We start from the raw sequence: 21,807 nt of genomic DNA, 5'->3' as shown, positions 1-21,807 counted from the left end.
CAGGCTGGCCTAGAGCTGACTTTGTAGCCCAGGTTTGCCTCAAACTCACAAAGATCCTCCTGCCTCCGTCTCCCAGGTGCTTGGATTACAGGCATGTACCACCATGCCCGGCTCTAATTTTTAAATTTGTATCAGTACCTGTTTGCAGTACATAATGCTTTGTATGAATTGGTGTTGAGACATAACATGTCTTCACTCATTTTACTTCCCCTCCCTACCACTCTCCTCCCACCGCTTGGTCTGATTCCTAAAAGTCTGGAGCTCTCACTACCCTGAGTTCTGTTCTATATTGACCCTGGCACTGCAATTCGGTATTTGGTCTCTCTGTGGTGCCCCACCTCCCGAGAGCCTGTCTCCTCGTAGTCAAACTCTTAAACAGCCTGGTCTCACCTCCCTGAGCCCCAGTTCCTGATGACAACACCCTCACTCCAACTAGGTCTAAGGACAGACTTTCGCTCATCCTTCCTCTTCCCAAAACTGGCAGTACAAGCGAGGCCCGAGTCATTTCCTGCTTCCTCTGGCAAAACTTCCTCAGACACTTTCAACACATGGAGCTCTCCTTTCCCTAACAATTCCGGGCACATGACCAGCTAGAACTTGACATTAACTTTTCGTTATGGGTTCATTCTAGGGTGCTGAGCTTCCCTGCTTGAGTATATTATCTATGCCCCACGCAGGTAGAAAGCAGAATTTGTATCCCCTTTCTCGATAACCCCAGTAGCACTCAACACAGTGCCAAGTCTACGCAGAGGTCCCTCCTGAAACGGGCCCCGCCCACACCACCCTGCCAAGGAATCCTTACCCCCTTGAGCTGTATATTCCTTTATACAATGCCAAAATCTTCTTTTCAAAATCGATAATGATCAAACATCTCTATTGCCGGTATAGAGCAGGCACGTTATGAATGCTGAATTTTAAAAATCATTTTAGCCCCATTTTCGGAAAAGGTACAATGACTCATCTATCCACTGACACTCACAGGAACGTGAAATTCTCCTGTTAGGCCAGTCTTCCTCAGAGAGACAGACACATCGTCACCACGTGGACCTAGGGCGGTCCAGTGACTGTCAGGGCTCGAGCTCGGCGCGGCGGTAGGGCCCGCAAAAGGCAATAGTGATGATTATGCTAATGACCCTGGCTTGATCATTGCACAACAGCTATGTGAATTAAAACATCACATCATACCCCAGCAATAGCACAACTATTGTGAGTCAATCGACATAATAAAAATATTTTCAAAATTATAAAAAATAAGGTTTTCATGGTATTGCAGCTATCATTAATATAATAAAATATGCAGTGATTCAGGGTGTGGGAATGACGACGGTGGACCATAGTTTTCTACTCCATTCTTAATGACTTCAATTCTGAGGGGGAAAAGAAGAGCGACGGGGGAAGCAGGAAGCCCTGTTTAAGCGAGTGGAGTAGGAGTGGAGGGGGTTGTGTTGGAGGGAGTCGTAGGTGCAGTCATAGCCCATTAGGGCTCAGACATACTCAGGCAAATTTTGCTGTAAAGGATCACTCTTTGGAAAGTCCAACTGGGCATTGTTCTACCAATCTCAAAAGTCATGAAGAAGATAATACACTCCATTCCATCCAATAACCATTATATCAACAAAGTATTTTAACATTCTAGGAATAAATTACCATGGCTTAGCACAGGCTAGGCAAATACTCTACCTGTCAGCTACAATCTCAGGCCTTCTGAAGGCTTCCTTTATAAGCATGAAAACTATTTGGTTAAATCTTGTTTGTTTGTTTGTTTTTCTTCCGGTCCCAGGCATCGAACTCATGACCTTGCGCTTTCCAAGCAGGCACTTTGCTACTGAGCTAAATCCCTAGTCCCTATTTGGTTAAATCTTTATCAATGTATATAAACCTGTACACTTCCCAAATACAATCAAGAATTCAGCTCAGGAAAAAGCACTCTTTTAGGAACTTTCCATCTACTTCTGTGCATGGGACATATTTAGATAAAACCGATTAAGTGTTTGGCTTTACTGTATTTTCTGAGTTTGAGGCTGTAGAACTTTCTCATTGCTCAAGTGAGTTTTTAATCTCCTTTCTTAAATCCATTCAAAGTTCAAGAGAACAGGTAGAGGTAGAGCATACCAGAAAGGGGAGGGAAGGCAGAAGAGAGCACAAAAATCCACGGAAACCAATGTTTTCCATTGTTATTTCTTAGTTTGTAGATGAAGTCAGAAAATAGTCATAATTAATCTAACACTTTCTCTGATCTTTTTTTTTAAACATCAACACATTTCAGTAAAACCACAACTGTTTTCACTCTTTCTGCCTTCCACTTCGAACTTCTTTTCAGAGGGATAATGAGTCTGGATATTCCGTTCATTCTCACACCTAACCTTTTTTATATAGCATAATACAAGTGCTTTTAATACAAGTGCTTTTGTTCCTTCTGTTATTCATTCCTATTATTAACCAAGGAAACTTTGAACTCCTCTCTAATGAGAACAATAATTCTAGTGCTTGGCTCACTCTCTCCAATTTCTAAAATCCCATTTTGTCCCGGACCTCGGGCAATTCAGTCCGAAATTCCTCTTGAATACAAGTTTTATGTTTCCTACCCCCGGGTTCTTACAATATCACATCTAATTTACCAATTAATTTTGCTTAGAATCATTAATCTTGTCTTTTGTTTATGTTCAAAATCCTTTATCTCCCCAAAGTGCTTTCAATGGTTTTCTAAGCCTGTGTTATGTCTTACTTTGCAGCTTTGGAGTTTGTTGATAAATTAAAGTTCTCTATGTATTGAAATGTCTTCCTTCAGCTTTCAAAGAGAAAAGATGACTTGGCCAGGCTTGGTGTTTGTGGAAATTGCAGCATTTATCTGCGTTTTGTGTAAACCTTTCTTCCTAGTTCTCATGTACAAATGCTAAGGGTAAGATGAAGACTTAAGAACATTGTAAGTCTCTCTTTGCAAAATTTTATTCACCTTTATCTTTCCCCGTCTCGGAGCATAAAACTTTTGCCAGTGGGTATCTTAGAGAAGGGAGGAAGATTAGCGTTTGTCAGGTTGGGAGGGATCCGTGGTCAGTTGGTTTTTTGTTTTTTGGGTTTTCTTCTATAGTGTTTTTTGGTCCGTTTTCTGGGATTGGACAAAAGAATATCACAGGAAAAAAAAAAACCCACAACTTTGGCCCCTGACCAATCTGACTTAGAATTTCAGCACTGCCGTCCTTTAGCTGCCTGAGCCCACCTCCTTCTCTGGTGGATTGAGGTGTGTGGTGGATTGAGGTGTGTGAGGGGCACGTGGTACACAGCTGGATTGACAGCTGTCTGCCTGGAACCCATCATCTAACTGCATAACCTCGAACAAGTTACTGAAGTGATGTTTCTACACCTCAAGGTTTTCTTGTATAAAATGAGATAATAAAAGTACTTCATAGAACTGTACAATTATGTAAATTTAATATTAAAGTTACCTGGAACTATGACTTCCTCTGGTTGGCACTATGCAGGGGCACTACGTATTGGCAAACCACCTAGAACTATGACTTTCATTTGGTAAGCAATGTACATGTCAAACTGGCTATTATTATTATCACTACTGTTATTAGTGTTGTCACTGTTGTCTATGTATCTCTCAAATAGCCATGCTGAGGTTGTAAGAAAACTTTTCTGAGCTCAGCAAATGCTTTGCAGAGTAGGTAATCAACACCTCTGTTGCTGAATTATTCATTCTGACCTGGCTGATCTGGAAAAGGGCCCTCTATTTCCACATTTGGTTGCACTATTCAACACACTTGTTTATACTTCTTGTTTCAGGGGCTTTGTTTTCTCAACTGTTGCATCACTGACAAAATTTACCCACAGCTTTCACACCTTTATAATCTCACACTTGTTCATTTTTGAACATGATATCTGCTGCAAACATTTTACAAGTTTAACCTTTTCTCGGTCTGTTCTTCAACATTATCGGCAATTTCTTACTTTATCCAGTGCTTGATAAGGAACTTAAAATTTATTGTGAATATTTTCCCAAAGCCGTGTTCCGATTAAAAGAAAAATCTATACAAAAAGCTTACCACCGAGCCGGGTACTTAGAAAGCATCTAATAAGTTTAGTGTTGCTATTATTAAATATTTTTTATAAATTATCTAATTTTCTCACAGGGTATAACCTATGAGAAAAAAACTCCCAATTTTGTATGTGAAATAACTGATACTCTGAGGGATAAATAGAGCAAGCTCACAATTGAGTCACATGAGAGAGAAAGAAGGGATTCAAACTATGGTCTATCTTATCCCAAAACACTGTTTCTACTATATTTAAGGGGGCTTCGCCGTGGCTCTTTCACAGCTTTCATAACAAGTTTGGACTGATTCCCACTGCCTTTTCAGTCTCTGGGTGGAAATATTACTTTTTTATTTAATATGAGCATTCTCCTGGGATCTGTTGGCATCTGTCCACATCTACTTCCATTTGGGGTGATAGCCTTAAAAACAGAGCAAAACCGAGCAAAAGACCCCAGGCTCCTGCTTTTCTTAACAGGTGTTCACAAAGCTCTCAAGTCAAATAGTTGTAGCTTCAGATCCCAGCTCTGCACCGACTGGCTCCCGGGTTGCTGTGCACCCCTCTGCAGGTTCCCTACACTAACTCTAGGAAGGAGGCGGCTTTATCAGCCCAGTTGATAGCTGGACAGAGAGGCGGAGAGGGCTGTGCTGCTCTATGCATGGCCACCATTGTGTAGGGGACCCCAGCACGGGCCTGGGGCTCTGTCACCCTCTGGGCCACAGCGGTGGTCTGTAGAGTAGGAGGCTGTCCCCACCCCAACACACGCGCTCGGACACACATGTGCACACTGCTTTGCAACGACCTTGTCTTCATTTCTGCTGCTTTCTCCAGCCCATCGTGGATTCTGCTTTTGCCTCGATGTGTTTTCACTCAGAGACTGAGCACCTTGTAGATGCTCCTGTGGCTGCAGGATACCGTTCCATACCTCGTTGTTATTAAGCCCGACAGAAACCAGCCACACCACACATCTCTGTGCTTTTTTGCCTAGCATCGTGGAAGTTCAAGAGAGACAATTCTTGAATGATTAGCACATTAATCATTGTAACAGAAAGATCTGAAGCAATTAAAGCAAACTGTTAGCATCTCTTCAGCCTGACTGGTGGGTACACAGGTGTCGGGTCATTTCCTATATGTCTCTGTAAGTTTGAAATATCTCATAAATTAAGCGGAAAGTAACTGTTAATAAAAAAGCTTGTGGCATCTTACAAAACACAAGCAAAACGTGGCTGTTCTCACAGAGTTCCTACTCAGAGAATGAAAATATTTGTTGCACAGTGGAACACAAGTAAACACAGCCAAGTATTTCAATGGATAATTACACCCCTAGCAGATTCGTTATTGCTGGTTATTTTCCCCAAGGTTTTGAAATATACACATCGCTACTCCTCTGGCTGGGGATTCCGGGGTCCTCCTCTACAGTTAAAAGAATGGCCTTAGATGGATACCAAGGTATGAGACCAGTCTGGAAATGACCAGAGGGGCTAAATGACCGTATCTCAGGGGACTACACAGAAAGGCGTTCTCCACCCTCTTTCTCAAGCTAGGATGTGTGCTCCTCAGCCTCAAGGGCAAATTTACTTTCACCAAGCTTACAAGACTGAGGAATAAATTCAGAGTTTCAATACACTGTTTTACAAAAAAAAAAATCTGTCAAAGAAACATCAGGCCAACTCCCTGTAGGGAAACCTACATTGAAAATCAACTTATAATCCCAAATTTACATGACTAGCACAGCATCGGAAAAGAGGAGTTGTCAGTACCTCTGCTGAATATTTAACAATACAAGCTACATTGCCCAATGGCTCCATCTGTCTACACAAGACTAGCCAATAAAAACAAAGCCCAAAAAATTCATTAGCCAAAATTCACTCTCCTTTGCCCAGTTGCATGAACAGTGTCAAAGTTTGTCCCTGTGACTCTCATATTTCTATGCTTTAATGGCCTTCACATACTCCTGTTGCGATTGAGAGTTTGTCTCATTAAAGGTGCTGGTATACTCAACATTACAGCAGATCTTACAGGACAGTGTCACCTACAGAGGCAATTCTACCAGGTTTCTATCTTAGAGCTCATAAAACATTTTAACTGAGGTTGAGCCATAGATCATAAGCTCTTTACAAGAGCCCATGATATAATTCACAGAGCTGTTCACCGGTGTACCCCAAATTCCTTGAATGTGCAGACACTCAGGAGAAACTCAATAGATACCTCTTATGTAAAGAAAGAGAACTCTCATTTTAAAGAAAAAGATACATTTAAACTAATCGCCCACTTTGTAAATACAATCATTCAAGACCTGGGAATTTTCTCCTACATATACTTTCCTACATTTAGTCAGAATTGCTTAAAGAAAATACCCCAAAGGTCATTCATCAATCATCAGCCCCTACCTTCACTTCCTTCACCAGGTACACCAAAGAGCTCATCTGCATATTACTACAGTACATCCTAGTACCCAAATGGACAGCAGTGTCTCCTCATCTTCCCATAAGGATAACCCTCCTAACCACTCTTAGTGAAGAACAGAAATAGGTGCATGAGCATTACTAAGATATTTATAGAAACACATGGTGCTTTGCTATTACAACAGGCCCACAAACACTGTTTTTAGTGATGTCACAGGTTCTGTGCGCCATAAATCCCACAGACGGTCTTCAAAGGAAGACCTATCCTAGTATGTAGTATGTGCTAAGTGTGTTCCAACTCACCGCATACTGGAACTTTTCATTATATTCGCGATCGTTGGCTTTCACAATTCGTTCCACCTCTAAAGAGAAAGAGAAATCAGCTATGAAATTAAACCTTAGACCCTCAGAAACATACAACTTATTAAAATAATGTCACTTAGGTTACTTTGATTGCTGTCAAATTTGCAATAATTCTTTTCTTTGCAATTGAAGGTCATGGGCTTTTGCCAGCTGAAATGTTGGAACCTGTGTTGGAAAGTCCCACAATAGAAACCTGATATGTTTTCATTATATTTTTGATGCCAGCCATAAAGCAAAACATTATGTGTCTCCAAACTCTATGCCCTTCAGTGCCACAAAGGTCTTTTCTTTAAATTGCAGGTAGTTTCTAAAGGGGAAAAAGCCACTGAAAGCGAAATGAACCCTGAGGAGAAATTTTTTCACAAAGTTAAGAAAAAAATACAAGCCAGGCACAGTGGTACAAGCCTGTGATCCCAGCCTTGAGGGAGGCTGAAGCAGGGGAAGTTCATGGTCAAGTCTACTTGGGCAATTTAGCAAGATCTTGTCTCAGAATAAAAAATAAAATAGGCTAAAGATGTAGCTTATATGTAGCTCCCATGGTCCTGGGTTCAATCCCCAGCACTAAAAAAAAAAATAATCACAGCGAAATAAACTCATACAGAAGTGACCAGTGAGGTCATGGAACCAGAGGTGGTATTTCAAAACAACACAGGCACAGCAAGAGAAATGCTGGGGCTAGGGTGTAGCTTAGTGATAGCGCACTTGCCAATGTAATCAAGGCCATTGTTTTGATTCCTAGAACTGAAAAGTATAAAATAAAATTTTAAAGAAAATTAAAGAAAAATGTTATATAATTAAGAGACCAAGATCTGCCTTTAACCAGAAGTAGCCAAAGAATCAAATCTCTTCAAAAAGCACATGTAAATACCAGTACACATAACAAAGTAAATGGACCGCAAGCCCAAAGATTATAACAGTGCAAAAATAAAAAATTGCAGAGAAGAGACAGCGCCCAGAAACAGCGGCACTGCGGGTTTTGTAGAAAGGATATCAGGCTCTTTCTCCCCCATGTTCACCGGCTGTTACCACCAGACTTGATCACAGGCTCATGAGAGACGAACGAAAGTTGTGGGGAAAATCAGCAAGTAATCACCAGATGTCCATGTTGGACTCTTGTGGTAACTGAACCGGTTCACATGGGGCTCCAAGACCCTGCATTCTCTGAGTGAGTGACAGGGGTTAACAGAGAAGGCACATGCAGCCTGAGCTAAGGAGACTGGAGGGTGGAAAGGGCTTGGAGGCCCATGTTACGAACAAGAAGACAGAGATGAAAAGAGCGGGAAGTAGAAGGGAAATGGGAAACATAAAGGCACTGATGAGGAAAAGGAAGGAAGGAAAGAAAGAAGGAAGGAAGGAAGGAAGGAAGGAAGGAAGGAAGGAAAGAAGGAAGGAAGGAAGGAGGAAGGAAGTAAGGGAGGAAGGAAGGGAGGAAGGAAGGAAGGAAGGAAGGAGGAAGAAGGAAGGAAGGAAAGTAGGAAGGAAGGATGGAAGGAAGCAAGGATAGAAGGATGGATGGAAGGAAGGAAGGAAGGGAGGAAGGAAGATACCTATACTTTAGCGCCCACACCTGCCCATAGGCCAGACACCAGGAATTGTGTGAACTACTTTTTCTGAAAGTCCAGGAGGAATCTAAATGTCTCAGCTCCCATGGGTGAAGGTCACATCTGAGGACTGTGCCTGACAAATGACACCTTGTATTTTGGGTCACAGCAGGGTGTCTACGTGTGTAGGGGGTCTTGTCTGTCTGGCACCCACCTATGTGGTTTCTATCTCACTTCTCTAGTAAAGTCAGCTCCCTGGGATTTTTCCTTTTTTCCAATCTGACTCACCCAGCTGCTGATAAGGAAAATACTAGACTGATGTCAACAGCTGGCCAGCGCTGGGTGGGCTTGTCACTATCATGCATAACTCTGAAATCCACAACCCGCAAAGAAGCAACCTCTCAACCACTCACTCATTGAAGCAATGCTTCAAACACTGGCTGTAAAAGTACAACCCTTCCTTTTTGTTGATTCCCCAACAAAGAGCTAAAATGTCAAAGCCCAAGGTGGTCCTATGGAGGATGAGATGACTTAAAACCTTAAAAGTGTCAATAATGTGTGCATCTATCCCTACCTCAGCCCAGGAACGGTAAGACTGTTGAGAGGAAAACAATGGACAGTGTTGGGAGGGTGGGGATGAGGTCTTCTTTCTGAATGGCAAATGTTAACCCGGCCCACTGACCTGCTGCGCATAATTTATAGATTAACTTTGACTCCAAATCAAAACTCAGATATATATGCCAATTTGAATGTGCCTTGGCCTTAGCTTAGATGATGCACATTCAGAGGATGATCATTTTGAAATTTCACATTTGTAGGAAGCACATCCAATAGCCTAGTTTCATGCCCAAGTTTACCTACTCCAAGTACCAACATCTTGACTTCATGAGCCAAATGGGGGACTGTCTACCCAGCATCCTCACGTAGCCACACTCTGTAATGAGTGGGACCAGCTCTCTCCCAGTGTGGTTCCCATGAAGGGTTGCTATGGTGATTCCTATGAAAGGTGATTCTTATGATGACTCCTATGAATGATTCCTGAGTGACTCCTATGGTAGGTCCCTTGGAACCCTCTTCTCGGTGTCTACCTTGCTCTTGTCCCTTAAGACTTGTTAAGATCCAGGAAGTCCTCTTTCTGCTTCCAAATTCTTATGATTAAGCCTCACTTATTGCTGTTGTATGTCCAATACAGTCCTTTCTGAACTGAGCTTTCAAGGATTAATTTTGGCAGGAGATTTCGCATCCTTTCCGTAAGCTCTGCAAAATTCTGGCATTTGTTCAAAATCCCTGCTGCTTTCTGCCCGTCACCTGACCCTGGTAGGCCCGAATTGTCTTGGCAGCTTAGTTCTCTTCCTTATGCTAGCACAGTGTCTGAGGGCTCTAAAGCCTTCTCAACAATAAGTCAGTGCTGCAGGGGAAGCTGCTAGAAACAAATCCCCCCAACAGCTCCGACTGAACAGGCTCAGAGGTGTGATGACTTAATACTTGGCCTTTTTTAGGCACTGTGGGACCCTCCAGAGATGATCTCAGTCATAGGAGGACAGTGCGGACCAAGTATTAATGACTTACCAGCGTGCCCTCACTTGCAGCATCACTGAATTTTGTTGGCTCCAAAAAAGGAGTAAAGTGATACACGAGGATGTATAAAATACAGTAAGGCCTCACATCAGGTAGAATAAAAGAAGTGAAAGAGCTTCCAGTTTAAGATGGCAAAATGAGTATACCATTTATCTGCCTTACTTCTGAAATTACAGAAAATATAGAGGTTTTTTAAGAATAAAAACATAACATTTGCTAGAAAACAAAAGTTTGGCTGGGAGAGGTTGTATATTTTGAATAAAGCTTAGAAAACAAACTAGAAACAAAAATGAAACCGTTATGACTGGGGAGGAGGAGACAGGAGTAACTTCAGCCAACAGAAATGGAAGAGTGAACTTCCCAGTGGAGTCCCAGAGGGGTCTCAAATTCAGGCCCCGCAAGGACAGAGATGGAGAGCGTGCTATGGACAGGGTGACAATCCCAGTTTACGCCTGTTTTCTCAGCAAAGTAATAGCAGGTTCCCCTATCATTCTCAAAAGTGTCTCAGTTTAGATGACAAGTTATATTATTATTTTGGTTATGGAAAATCATCAAGTAATCAAGTAGTAGATAAGTCAGCTGGATCCTCCTGCACTCTGTCTTTGCCCACTAATGAGAGTAGGTGACGGTCCAGAGGGAGACACCAAGGATATGTGTCCAGGCCTAAAAGAGAAGCTTCTCCAGTTCACCATGGCAGCCCCAGTAGACCTGGCCCCTACCAAGCCCTGCCTTACCAGGTGGCTGTGGGATTTGACAGGCTGCCCACCCACCCACCAAAAGTCTTCCCTGTCAGCTGCCTGCTTGCCGAAGAAATCTGGCAGGAAAAAAACCTTTTTCAACCATACTAATCCATTCAGTGCTTCACCTGTAAACACAAGCCGGTAACCATAGGTCACTGGAGAAAAACTAACAGCACGAAGAAAGGGATCTAAGGAGCAAAGACAATGCTGAGAACAGGTGGGGAAAGGGGTTGGTTTTTCCTTTTAATCCTAATTAGCACCTTGCAGATCTGCAAGAAGACAGCCACAAAACAAGAACAAGCCAATAGGAACAAAGAAAACAATAAAAATGAGTTTCAGGAGATTGAAAATATTTAATGGACAAATTAGAGTGGATAAGATTAAAGAAATCTCTTTATACATCAAAGTGGCAAACTAAAGGATAATAATATTAGGGTCCTCTTTCATTCTCAAAAGTTGATTTCTATAAGAAGATAAAACTTAGGAGAAGTGAAGGTAGACAAAGGATGAAAGGAAATAGATAAATAGAAGAAATATTCCCTCCATTGGAATAAGACACAACTCTTAGACGTGAAAGGCCACCAAGTGCCAGTCAGGATGACAGACAGAGGCCAGGTCATGAAATTCTGAGCTCCAAGGACAAGGGGGAAAATCCGAACAATTTCTAGAAAGAAAATGATTTGATTAACCCCAAAGACACAAGAACAAGACTAAGATGAAATTGCTCATCATCAACAAGGTTTCTAGCAGACACTGGGGAGATGCCTTTCTGTTTTAAGGAAAAATGCTTTTGAAGTTAAAATTTTATATCCAGGCAAGCAAACAATCAGTTGTGCATGGGGGAATGAAGACATTTTCTGACATCCAAGAGCATCTTCAAAATAACTACTTAAGCATGTGCAAGAGAAAAATGAATGTTCAAATTTTGAAATTAGAGAGGAGTAGGAGAGATAGAAGCAAGGGTGATGATTTGCCAGCGTTAAGAATGATAATAAAAATGCAAGACATAAAGGTCTACACACCTGCTCAAAGTGAACCCAGATCTACAGAAAAAGGGAATCTTTGTCTATTGTTCTCTCGTTCGTAGCGTTAGCCAATAAATCCATTTCTCCTGAAAAGTAAAATTGTTACTAGTTCTTGGCTCAGACATTGTGTCTGTAAGAAAGCCTCATAAAGAAATCACCATTTGATATAAAGAATATAAAAGCGAGGGGTTTTTTAGAACTGTGTTTCTTTCACCAACCCAAGGACAACAGACCAAAACACAATTCAGAGGGGCCCATAATCACGTCTCTGTACACATTCCTTCCTGTTCTGATTAAATCTAGAAATGTATTTTAGGCTATAGGGGTGAAGTAATGAGCTGCACATCCATTAAACAATAATTTTAAGTATTATTTCTCTCAATTTCACTTGTGCTAAGTACTATGTGACCAAAAGTATGAGACTGCACTTCTTAGAAACTACCTGAAGAGTTACTTGCTGAGCACAAGACCCAAAGGGAGAAGACCTAGGTGGTAACAAGGTCAGCATCCTTTTGGGACAGCTGAGGAAATTGGCCAAGGTGCACGCCTGCATCGGATCCCACTGCTCCCCATCCTGGGAACTCAAGAGGGCAGCCATCAGCAGAGGAAGAATTCCCTTACACACTTATTTATCCCTTTTAGAGTATAGAAAAATAGACAGTGCCTTCAAAGTCCTACCCCATCAAATGATGGAAATAGTCTTCACTCTCCCCCAAAACTGTGAAAAGCATATATAACTGATGTCTCCCCCAACCCAATAAACTATCAAGGAAGCACTCGTAGAACGCTTCTCTTTGAGTCCTGCACATGCTGATACATTCTCCAAGATAATTAAGTGAGGAGACTGTGTTTCTTTATTTCATAAGCAGTAAAGGAGTATTTACCAAAAAGAACAACTTGTTTCGGCATAACTAATTGGTAACCACCCATCTCTGCTCCCACCAAAATAAATAAATTCTCTGATAGAGTCAACGATTTGTGAAAGTCACAACCTGTGTCAGATTTCCTTTATAATCTATATTCACTGTGTTTGTCTTTTCATTCAAAAAGGGAGTGTTCAGCCAGTAATGCAGCAGTGTCATGAGAGGGACACAATACAACCGTACTGGAATTTTCTAAGTGCCATTAAGATATTGTTCCTTTGTAGGCAAGATTTTCATGACTCCCGAAAATGAGAATTTTATGAAAGAGCATTCATATAAGAAAAAGAGGGCGAGTTTTTTTAGGCAAGAAGCCCGAGGTCCTTCCACAACCAGCCGCGGGAGTGCCTCACCTGTGATTTCCCAGCACGATAATGCCGTTTTGTGTTGTAACGATTAGATGAGGAAATTCATGAGAAGCACTTTGTAAACAGAAAAATGCCAGAAAATTCTTTTATAAAAAACTGAAAAATAGCAAACTGGCAAAAAAAAAAAGAAAAAAGGGAAATCACTCAAGCTTTGGACAGTGAAATTTGAAATCACTTATATTACTATTCCCAAAATGGTCTTGAAGTAATTTTCTGAATACTTTCAGTGGAAATTGGCAAATACCCATTGATTCCATGCCAGGGCCTTGAAGGCAACACCCAACACCTAATCTGGGCGCTTCTCCTCATAATGTCATACGTTCTACAGTACCCATTTTCTTCTTCCGGGAGGCAGCAGAGAAGAAGCTACTTATGTCTCTTTTATTTTACCAGTTTGTCTGTGAATAATTCATAACACCTTAGTATTTAAGACTAGTTAATGGAGGCAGGAGCTCCACTAACAAAACCAAGAGTGAAGGAAGGCGTTAGGAGGCTTCCACCAGACCCAGGGGTGAACACAGCAAGGACGAGTCCCTAATTAATAACTATAACTTTCTTTCTTCAATTAACCGCAAAGCATTTTGTCCTTCATCAGATATGGTTTAAGACAGTCTCGGGCACTTGGCTTTAGCCCCCCAAATTATAAAATGACAAAAAAAAAAAAAAAAAAAACCCATGGAGAATTTGGGATCTCTCTGTAAAACCCTGATGGCCCAGACTGATACTTCCTGAGCAAGGTTGACACCCATCCAAAAACTGAAGAACATCCCCCCGCACGGAGTGTCGCTTGGGGTTTGGGGTTGTTGTTGATTCTTTAGAGTTGAGTCATAAATCTCAGAAAACTTCCCTCAAGCTAAATCAATAACTTAAGCTTTTTCCTTTCTTAATTTTCTTCCATTCTTCACAATCTGGTCTGTGTGGTTGGAAGCCAGGGCAATTCATTAAAGACATGAGGACAGAACAATGTGTGGGGAGGGCTTTCAAGAAAAGATCCCCAGCCTCCAAGATTTCCTGATTGGACTCCAAGAACCCATTCTGATACAATTGAAAAATATGTGGCCTAAATCAGGGTTTCCTATTGAAACCCAGGAGTGACCTGCAGCTTCTGGGCCTTACTGACATTTAAGCAAAAACTAAATAGAATTGAGGCAAAAGAAAAAAACTCACAATTTTTTTTTAATTCTTGTCCTCACAAAAGAGCTTGAAAACAGTGTTAGGGGATTCAAACAAATGCTAAAGGGCCTTGCATTTGTTTTCCTCTGGGCTGAACCAATTACTCACCAGGACCAGATAGTTGGAAAATTTAATTAGTCGCTTTATTCCCTTCATGGTTGACTATAGCTTCACAAGGAAATAGAAGATGTTTACCAATTTATTCTCCTAGTATCTGTGCACTGGATGATATAAATTACAAGTGAGGGGGCTGGGGATTTAGCTCAGCGGCAAAAAGCTCCCGCCTGGCAAGCGCAAGGTCGTGAGTTCGGTTCCCGGTACCGGAGAAAAACCAAAAAAAAAAAAATTACAAGTGAGATCAATAAAACCTTCAGATAAGTCCTCCTTATGTCACTTTTTGTAACTGTGGATTCACAGCTAGAGATGTAAGACTTAACTATAATAACAATAACAATAGTAAAAGTTAATGTTTATGAGTCCTTGATTAAAAGCAAGATACTGTATGAAGGTTTTCACACACATGATTTCACGAATCCTCAAAATCATGCTATGAGGTAGCTACCATCGTTAGCTCCACTTCACAGTCAAGGAAACAAAGGCCTACCAAGATGGCACGGTAGAGCCAGGACTCAAACATGGAGCTGCCGCCTTCTCAAAGAGGCTGGGCAGTGCTTCTAGATCTGGAGAGGGTGGGTGGTCCTGGGCAGAGATGATGAGAAACTGAAAATTGGAGTAGGCCTGCATCCAGAGGCTAAGAAGAAGAGGAAGAGGCCTTTCTCATCAGGTGAAGTTTTCCAGGATACACCTCAAATCACACCCATCGTGTCAGCCGCCTCACGCCTGCCCTGTGCACACGAGGCCTTCCTGCCGGACCTGGCCGCCCTCCCCTGGAGACACAGGCAGTCCTTACTGAGAAAACGCTCCCGAAGTCCTGTTCCCAGGACTTGGAAAAATTTCTTGTTATTTGCCAGCTCTAGTTTGTTGTTTTAATTCCACATTCTTTTACAATTTGATTATCTATAGCAAAAAAAGAAAAAAATTCCCTTTTTATAGACTGGGCCAAAAAACTTTTTCTAAAAATAGAAAATAGTCATTTTCTTCTCTCTGCAGGACTGCTCCCAAGGACTATAAAAAAAAAAAAAAATCAGGGTCTGCTCCCAAGGACTATAAAAGCCTAGAAGCTGGAGGGCATTTAACTTTCTACTGGGAGACCTGGCTGGCCACCGACGGGAAAGATAGCTACCTGTCCTAAAATTGGAGGAGTAAAGAAGGCACAAGAGAAGGAAATCTGAGGCAGTTGCTCCGCTCCTGGGTACCTCAGGGGTCACACGAGCTCTTGCTTGTCCTTTTAAGGTGCAGGTGGCAATAAATTGAGTTTCTTTAGTACATATCAGTTTCGGTATTTCAGCTCCCTGAATCCACGTGGCAAATAACATTTGTTGGAGCCAAGAGAAAGTGATTTATTCCAGAAATATTTGCTGAGCTCCTCAGGGCAAGGCTGTGTGCTAGTCAGTGAAGAAAAACCAAGACAAAGAAGACAGCTGCCTGCAGAAGGCAGACAGGCCCACCCACAAGTACTCGTACAGCAAGGAAGTGGAGAAGAGACCCGGAGAGCCACAGGAAACCAGAGGAAAGCAAGACGGAGGCCACAGGTGCTCACACTTGTCCCCACCCATTGCTGGCCACGCTGAGGGAATGCAGGCAGCCAGACCAGCAGGAGAGGGGTGAACTGTTTTGTCAACACCTTATCCCCACTAAGAGAGAGTCATCCACGGGAAAGACATGTGGTAGAAGCTGCCTGCTCCCTGAGATTGGAGATTAAGGCAGCCATCATGCCCATGTTTATAGCAGCACAATTTATAATAGCTAAGTCTTGAAAGAGACCTGTAGGTCCACCAACAGATGAATGGATAAAGGAAATGTGGTATTTACACACAGTGGAGCACTACTCTGCCATAAAGGAGGAAAAATTTGAGTCATCTGTAGGAGAATGAATGCACCTTGAGACCATAATATTAAGTGAAATAAGTCAGACTCGCAATCTTAAATGGTTTCTCTTATATGAGAAGCCCACAATATAAATAAAAGATAATAGGAAACAGGGAGGCAGAATTTCCCTTTTGCAAATGGGAAGAGTTCCAAGACGTGGAAGAGGAAAGGATCAGGAAAATAAAAAGTACTGAGATGTGCTATGTACACATACCAGCTCCCCATGAGGAATATAACCATTATGTGGTGCAAACATGTACAATAAACATAAAAATTTTAAAAGAGAGGAGCGTCACCACCATCCCTCCTTAGCTGCTCCTTCTCATAGCAGATCAGTCACCAGGCAAAAAAAAAATCAAAAGGAAAAACCAGAACCTCATTTTATTTACCTACAAAACAATGAGCTACCGAGTGCACACAGAGAACTTCGTGAGCCAAAACCTTAGGCAGAAAAGAACTGGGGCAAACCTCAAGCCCTGGCCACTCCTCACCCTCTTCCCCGCCCACACACTGGCCCAGGCACCATCACCTCCTTTTCCCGTGTCACCGCCCTTCCCCTGCCCCACCACAACCTCCTGCCCCCGGCAGAGCAGCCACGTGGTCCTCTCAGGAGCCTCAGGCTGCTGTTGCTGCTCCAACAGTGACTTCAAACTTAGTGGCTCAGAATAACACAATGAAGGATCCTACAGTTCTAGAAGTCAGAAGTCCGAGGCAGGGCTATGATTAAGGTGTCAGCAGGGCTTGATCCTTCCAGGGCTTCTAGGCATAAAACTGTCCCTGGCTTTTTTAAGTTTCAAGAACCTCCCTTCCGTCCTGAGCGCATGGCCCTCATCACACTGGCCTCTGCTTCAGCCATCACATCCCTTCCCTGACTGCGACCCACACAGCTTCTTCTCCGAAGGAGTCTCACGGATCCACTGGCCTGCAGACATCCTCACCAAATCATTTGCAAAGGTTCATTTCCCATGGAATGCAGTCACAAGTGCTAGGAGTCAGGACTTGGGCATCCATGGGGAGGTGGACTGCTCTGCCTACGCAAGTACCATCTCTGTCTTCCTCTCAAACTCATTCCTCAGCTCTTTGCCTCAAGAGAAAAAGCCAGCTGCAAAGGCCTTCAAAGGAGTAACAGCACATCTGTCCACTTACTTTTCAAAAGGACCAGTGGGGATTTGAATGCAGTGGAATTTATCTCCAAAGTGCCAGGAGAAATGACCGCTGGACTGGGGATTCTGCATGTAGTAAAAATACGCACATTGCAGAATAACTGCAAAATGGAGGGGTTTTTTTCTGACTAACAAAAAGTGATAGGATTAATTGTCAGAAGCCCCACACTAAAAAAAGCAAAAGAAAGTCTTCAGGAACAATAAAATCTACACTAGATAGAAGCAGAAAAATGAAAACTAACAAGATTTGGGTAAACCTATACAAATAACGATCACATTGACAATGCACATGTTATCATTACTGTTTGCTTATTAGTTTTAAAATACACAAAGAATGAAATACATGAGAATAACTGCACAAAAGGTAAAGAGTGAAAATGTTCTAATTTCCTTCATTATTCAGAAAGTGGTAAAAGTACCATAAGTCAACGGTATAGAGAGGAATCTTAAGAGTAATCACAAAAAGAACTTTAAAGGAATGGTAGTCAACAAGCTAACAGATGGCTGGAAATGAAATAATAAAAATACTTGGTTCATGCAGAAGAAAGCAATAAAAAAGAAAAGAATTGTGAGATGACAAACAGTAAGACAGATTCTTTCACTCTTTGTTGGTTATATAGATTAATAGGCTTCCTTTTGGCAAATTCATATATGCACACAGCATAAGAGACTTAAATATAAACATGCCCAAACTTTATTAATTTATTTAATGATATAGCCTTAACGTAAGAGAAAAACCGATGAGACTACATGGAGCAAAAAGCAAATTCAAAGATCTCTTGATGAACCAAACTATGGCTGTGATGGCTCTGTTGCATGTCCACTGGACAGGCCACAGGAGGCTCAGATACTTGGGCAAACGTTTTTTCTCTCTATGCGTCTTTCTGGGTGAGTGTCTTGGTTACTTTTTTCTCATTGCTGAGACAAAATACCCAAAACCCAGAGTGAAGGAAGGAAAGGTTTATTTAGCTCACAGTTTGTGGAGGTTTCAGTCTATACTTGGCTGGCTCCAAGACAGAGCGGCACATGGCAGAGGGCAAATGTTCATGGCGGTGGAAGGGAGCAAAGACAGCAAGAGCAAAAGGCAGGAGTGGCAGAGATAGCAAGCCTCTTTCCCTCCCTTACATTATAAGCAGGCCTCCCACACAGGGGCATATAGCGCTCACATAATCTCTGTGCCCTCCTCTTGCACAGGCTCAGGATGAATACAAAGTAAGCACCCTGGCTTCTTGCTGAATCACATAGTTAACTTTCTAACCTTCTCACACCAACACAATAAACAACATCCCAAAGGGTAAGGGCGTGTCCTTCGCACCCCAAGATGCAGAACTGCTGAGTCACTTAGCCAAACCTCTAGACTCCCCAAGTTGACACAATGTATCAACCATACCAGTGAGAAAGTTTGAATCTGTAAACTGAATAAGGATCTTTAATAGCAGTGGCCCTGTCCATCAGCTCAGGGCCTGAAGAGAAAGACTACAGAGGACTCTCTGCTGCTATGGAGCTGGGACATCAGATGTTCCTGCCTCCAGGCTCAAAGAGAAACAAGACCCTCTCCCTGAGTCTTGAGCAGGATGTACAGATTGGGTCCACACCCCTGGCCTCCTGAGTTTCTGGCCTGCCAACTGCAGATCTTGAGATTTATTTAATTATATACGTTATATGTTGTTATATGTTTAAATACAAATGGTTATTGATTTACTTAACAATATAGCCTACATGTAAGAAAAAACTGATGAGGCTATGTATCTCCTACCGGTTCTGTTCTCTAGAAAACCCTAATACAGTGACTCTGTCTGAACTTCACAAATACAGAAATGTAACACTTTATCCCTTTCTGTGGGTTTTTACCACTGACTACAAGCTCCATGAGCTTGGGGGAACACACTGTGGGAGCAGGAAGCCTGACCCCTGCCTGACTCCCTCTCCAAATCCCTTTTGGGAAGAGTGATCTCTTCGTCCCGCCATGTTCCGGCTGTCATGGTTCCGGCTGTCATAATGCTGTCCACAACGAGGTCCTCACAGAGCTGAGCCAGTGCTGGAACTGTGTTCTTGAACCTCCAGAACTGGGAGCTAAAGAAAATCTCTTTTCTTTGTTTAAAAAACCTGAGCCTGCCTCACCTATCTCGTTATAGTAACAGAAAACTGATGAATACAGCTATTCCAAACTGTATGAATGGACTGGCTAAATCAAGGACAGCAGCAGTTGGAAATAAGGTGGAACACTTAGGGACGATTTCACAATCTAGATTTAAGGATTATCTCCATAATTCTATTTCCAGACAAGAGGGAGGGGCCAAGAAGAAGGATGTGAGGGAGGGCAATGGGGAGCAGAGATGATCAAAATATGTTACATGCATGCACAAAGATACCACATTGGAATCCAATATTCTGTAGAATTAATATTCACTAATAAAAAATATATTTACAAAAAGAATCTCCTCCATGAGGTGAATAGAAGCCAAAACAGAGGCTTCAATTAAACTTAAATCCTATTTGTCTTTGTGCCACCACGGTCATAAAATACAGTTTTTAATACTTCTTAAGGAGGAGGAGAACACAAAGGCAGAGTGCCTAGGGCCCAGGGAAGACCTACAGCAGCCCGAGATGCAAGAGAAACCTTGCGAGGGTCTCAAAGGCCGAGACAGAAGCCACCGCACCACTCCCTAACTTCAACGTGGGGTGCAGAGCAGTTTGCAGCTTCCCTCCAGAAGATCCTGGGTACTGGCCATCCTCGCCCACAAGCCCACCAGGGCCACACCCTGAGTAATAAAACATCAGATGGCTCTAAGCCTCCACAATCCCACATTCCAACAAAGTCCCAGGAGCTCACGGACCCGGAAGGGCTTGAGAATGTTGGAGACCACTAAAAGGCAGACCCGAGCAGGACTGAAATTAACCAACTGGCTTCTCATGTTCACTTGTGAATCTGTCCAAGGCCTAGGCTCCTTGTCTGGAAGTGGATGGCGGACTCGTAGTAAGTGAACCTCTGTGAGTCGCTGATCCATACTAAGGCCTGTAATGGTGGATGAAGCTGGAAAACCTCAAAGGATACAACAAGATCACAGCCAAGGACACCTGGATCTGATCTCAACTTGATAAAGATTATAGCTTCAGGCATCTCACTCCTGGATGGATTAACTTAATGCTTATTAAGGATTAATTTAATACCTTTCTTCGAGAAGTCCTTGAGTTATTCCCCTCCTTCTTGAGTACTCCCCTCTCTCCTTCTGATAACCAAATAAATACAGCCACCCAGAGAAGGTCTTGGTTTTAGCCCTAAGAGAATCTCAAATTCTGTGAGAGTGCTTTGATCCTCCTGGAGCCCTGAAATCATTCCATTTGCCTCTTTTTATTTAGCCTTCACTGTACACTCATTTAGGAGATTGCAGATCTGATCAGTCTGCAGTAACTGGGGGATACTATTCACCCAATATGAGAACCCACTGGCTTCCCTTTCCTGCGTTCCCCTTCACCAGCTCTGCACAGTGACTAAGGCAGCAAATTTGTGAATGTAAAGGACATCCTCTGCCAGAGGATTTCTATCCCAAAGTTGCGTGAGCACAGGTGAAAGCCCAGCCACACGCAGGACTAAGGACTCCTGTGCTGCTGCTCCTGTTCTCTCCTGGGCACCGAGCCTGATGGGCCAAGCAGCAAGAGTCCAGGGTCTCCGCAGTCTTCCTAGCACCCCGCTACACCAACTTCTAGCACCTGAGGGAAATAGGGGAAGAGGTGTTTCCCCCTTTTCTCTAGCTGCACTGAAGAACGTTTTCCATGCTTTTCCTCTTGGGACACCAAAAAGTTATTAAAATACAGAAGAAAACGCTTTAGGAAATGTAAGCCCAAAGTTATGAGAGGGCTCATGCGGAGCAGCACCATCTTAAATATGTCACTGGCGGTGCAGTACCGTCTGTTATGTAATTCATTTCAACAGCCTCATTCAATTAAACTAAGAAAATAGACAAATTTGAAAAGGCATGATCCAATTTGACAAATAAATTACCGTAATAGATAAAAAGTAAGTTCAAACAACCAATTCCTTCCTGAGTATAACTGCAAAACTACTTGAGAAAACAGCTTTTGGGTTTTTGTTGTTAATCTGTAACGAATAAGCTCAAGGGAAAGAACACTGTTTAAATACACACACCCGTGACTGGTGATGCACACCTGTAATCCCAGCACTTGGGAAGCTGAGGCAGGAGGATTGCCAGGAGTTTGAGGCCAGCCTGGGCTATGTAGTGAGTTCAGGCCAGCTTGAAGTACAAACTGAGACACTATCTCAAAAAATAAACAAATGAATATATACATACACACACATATATATATATATACATAATACATAAATATGCTCAAAAAAGGTTTGTGGCATTAAACAACCTAATTATACAGAAAAAAATATGGACTTCATTCCTCCATTGGAGAACAAAACTCATAAAATCCAAAATGCAGTCTTCCGGCTGGCTAGCTTCCTGCCTGGTGGATCCCTGAGGGTGGGCCCCTAGCGCAC

General features: G+C 42.5%; 1 protein-coding gene across 10 annotated transcripts in view; it reads right to left on the bottom strand.

Annotated features, from left to right (window-relative positions):
- Atp8b4 (ATPase, class I, type 8B, member 4) overlaps positions 1–21,807 on the bottom strand; it is a 235,200-nt gene that overhangs the window by 193,017 nt on the left and 20,376 nt on the right. For all 10 annotated transcript variants that reach the window (XM_013510347.1, XM_013510349.1, XM_013510351.1 and 7 more), the window contains exon 3: positions 6,744–6,802. In XM_013510347.1, coding sequence (XP_013365801.1) covers positions 6,744–6,802 — 59 coding nt within the window. The remainder of the gene's footprint in view (positions 1–6,743; positions 6,803–21,807) is intronic.

The sequence above is a fragment of the Chinchilla lanigera genome, unplaced genomic scaffold (genome assembly GCF_000276665.1).
Source record: "Chinchilla lanigera isolate Chin_1 unplaced genomic scaffold, ChiLan1.0 scaffold00008, whole genome shotgun sequence".
NCBI classification, from domain to species: domain Eukaryota; kingdom Metazoa; phylum Chordata; class Mammalia; order Rodentia; family Chinchillidae; genus Chinchilla; species Chinchilla lanigera.
The sequence above is the reverse complement of the archived record's forward strand: the minus strand, read 5'-3'. Positions and strand labels throughout refer to the sequence as shown.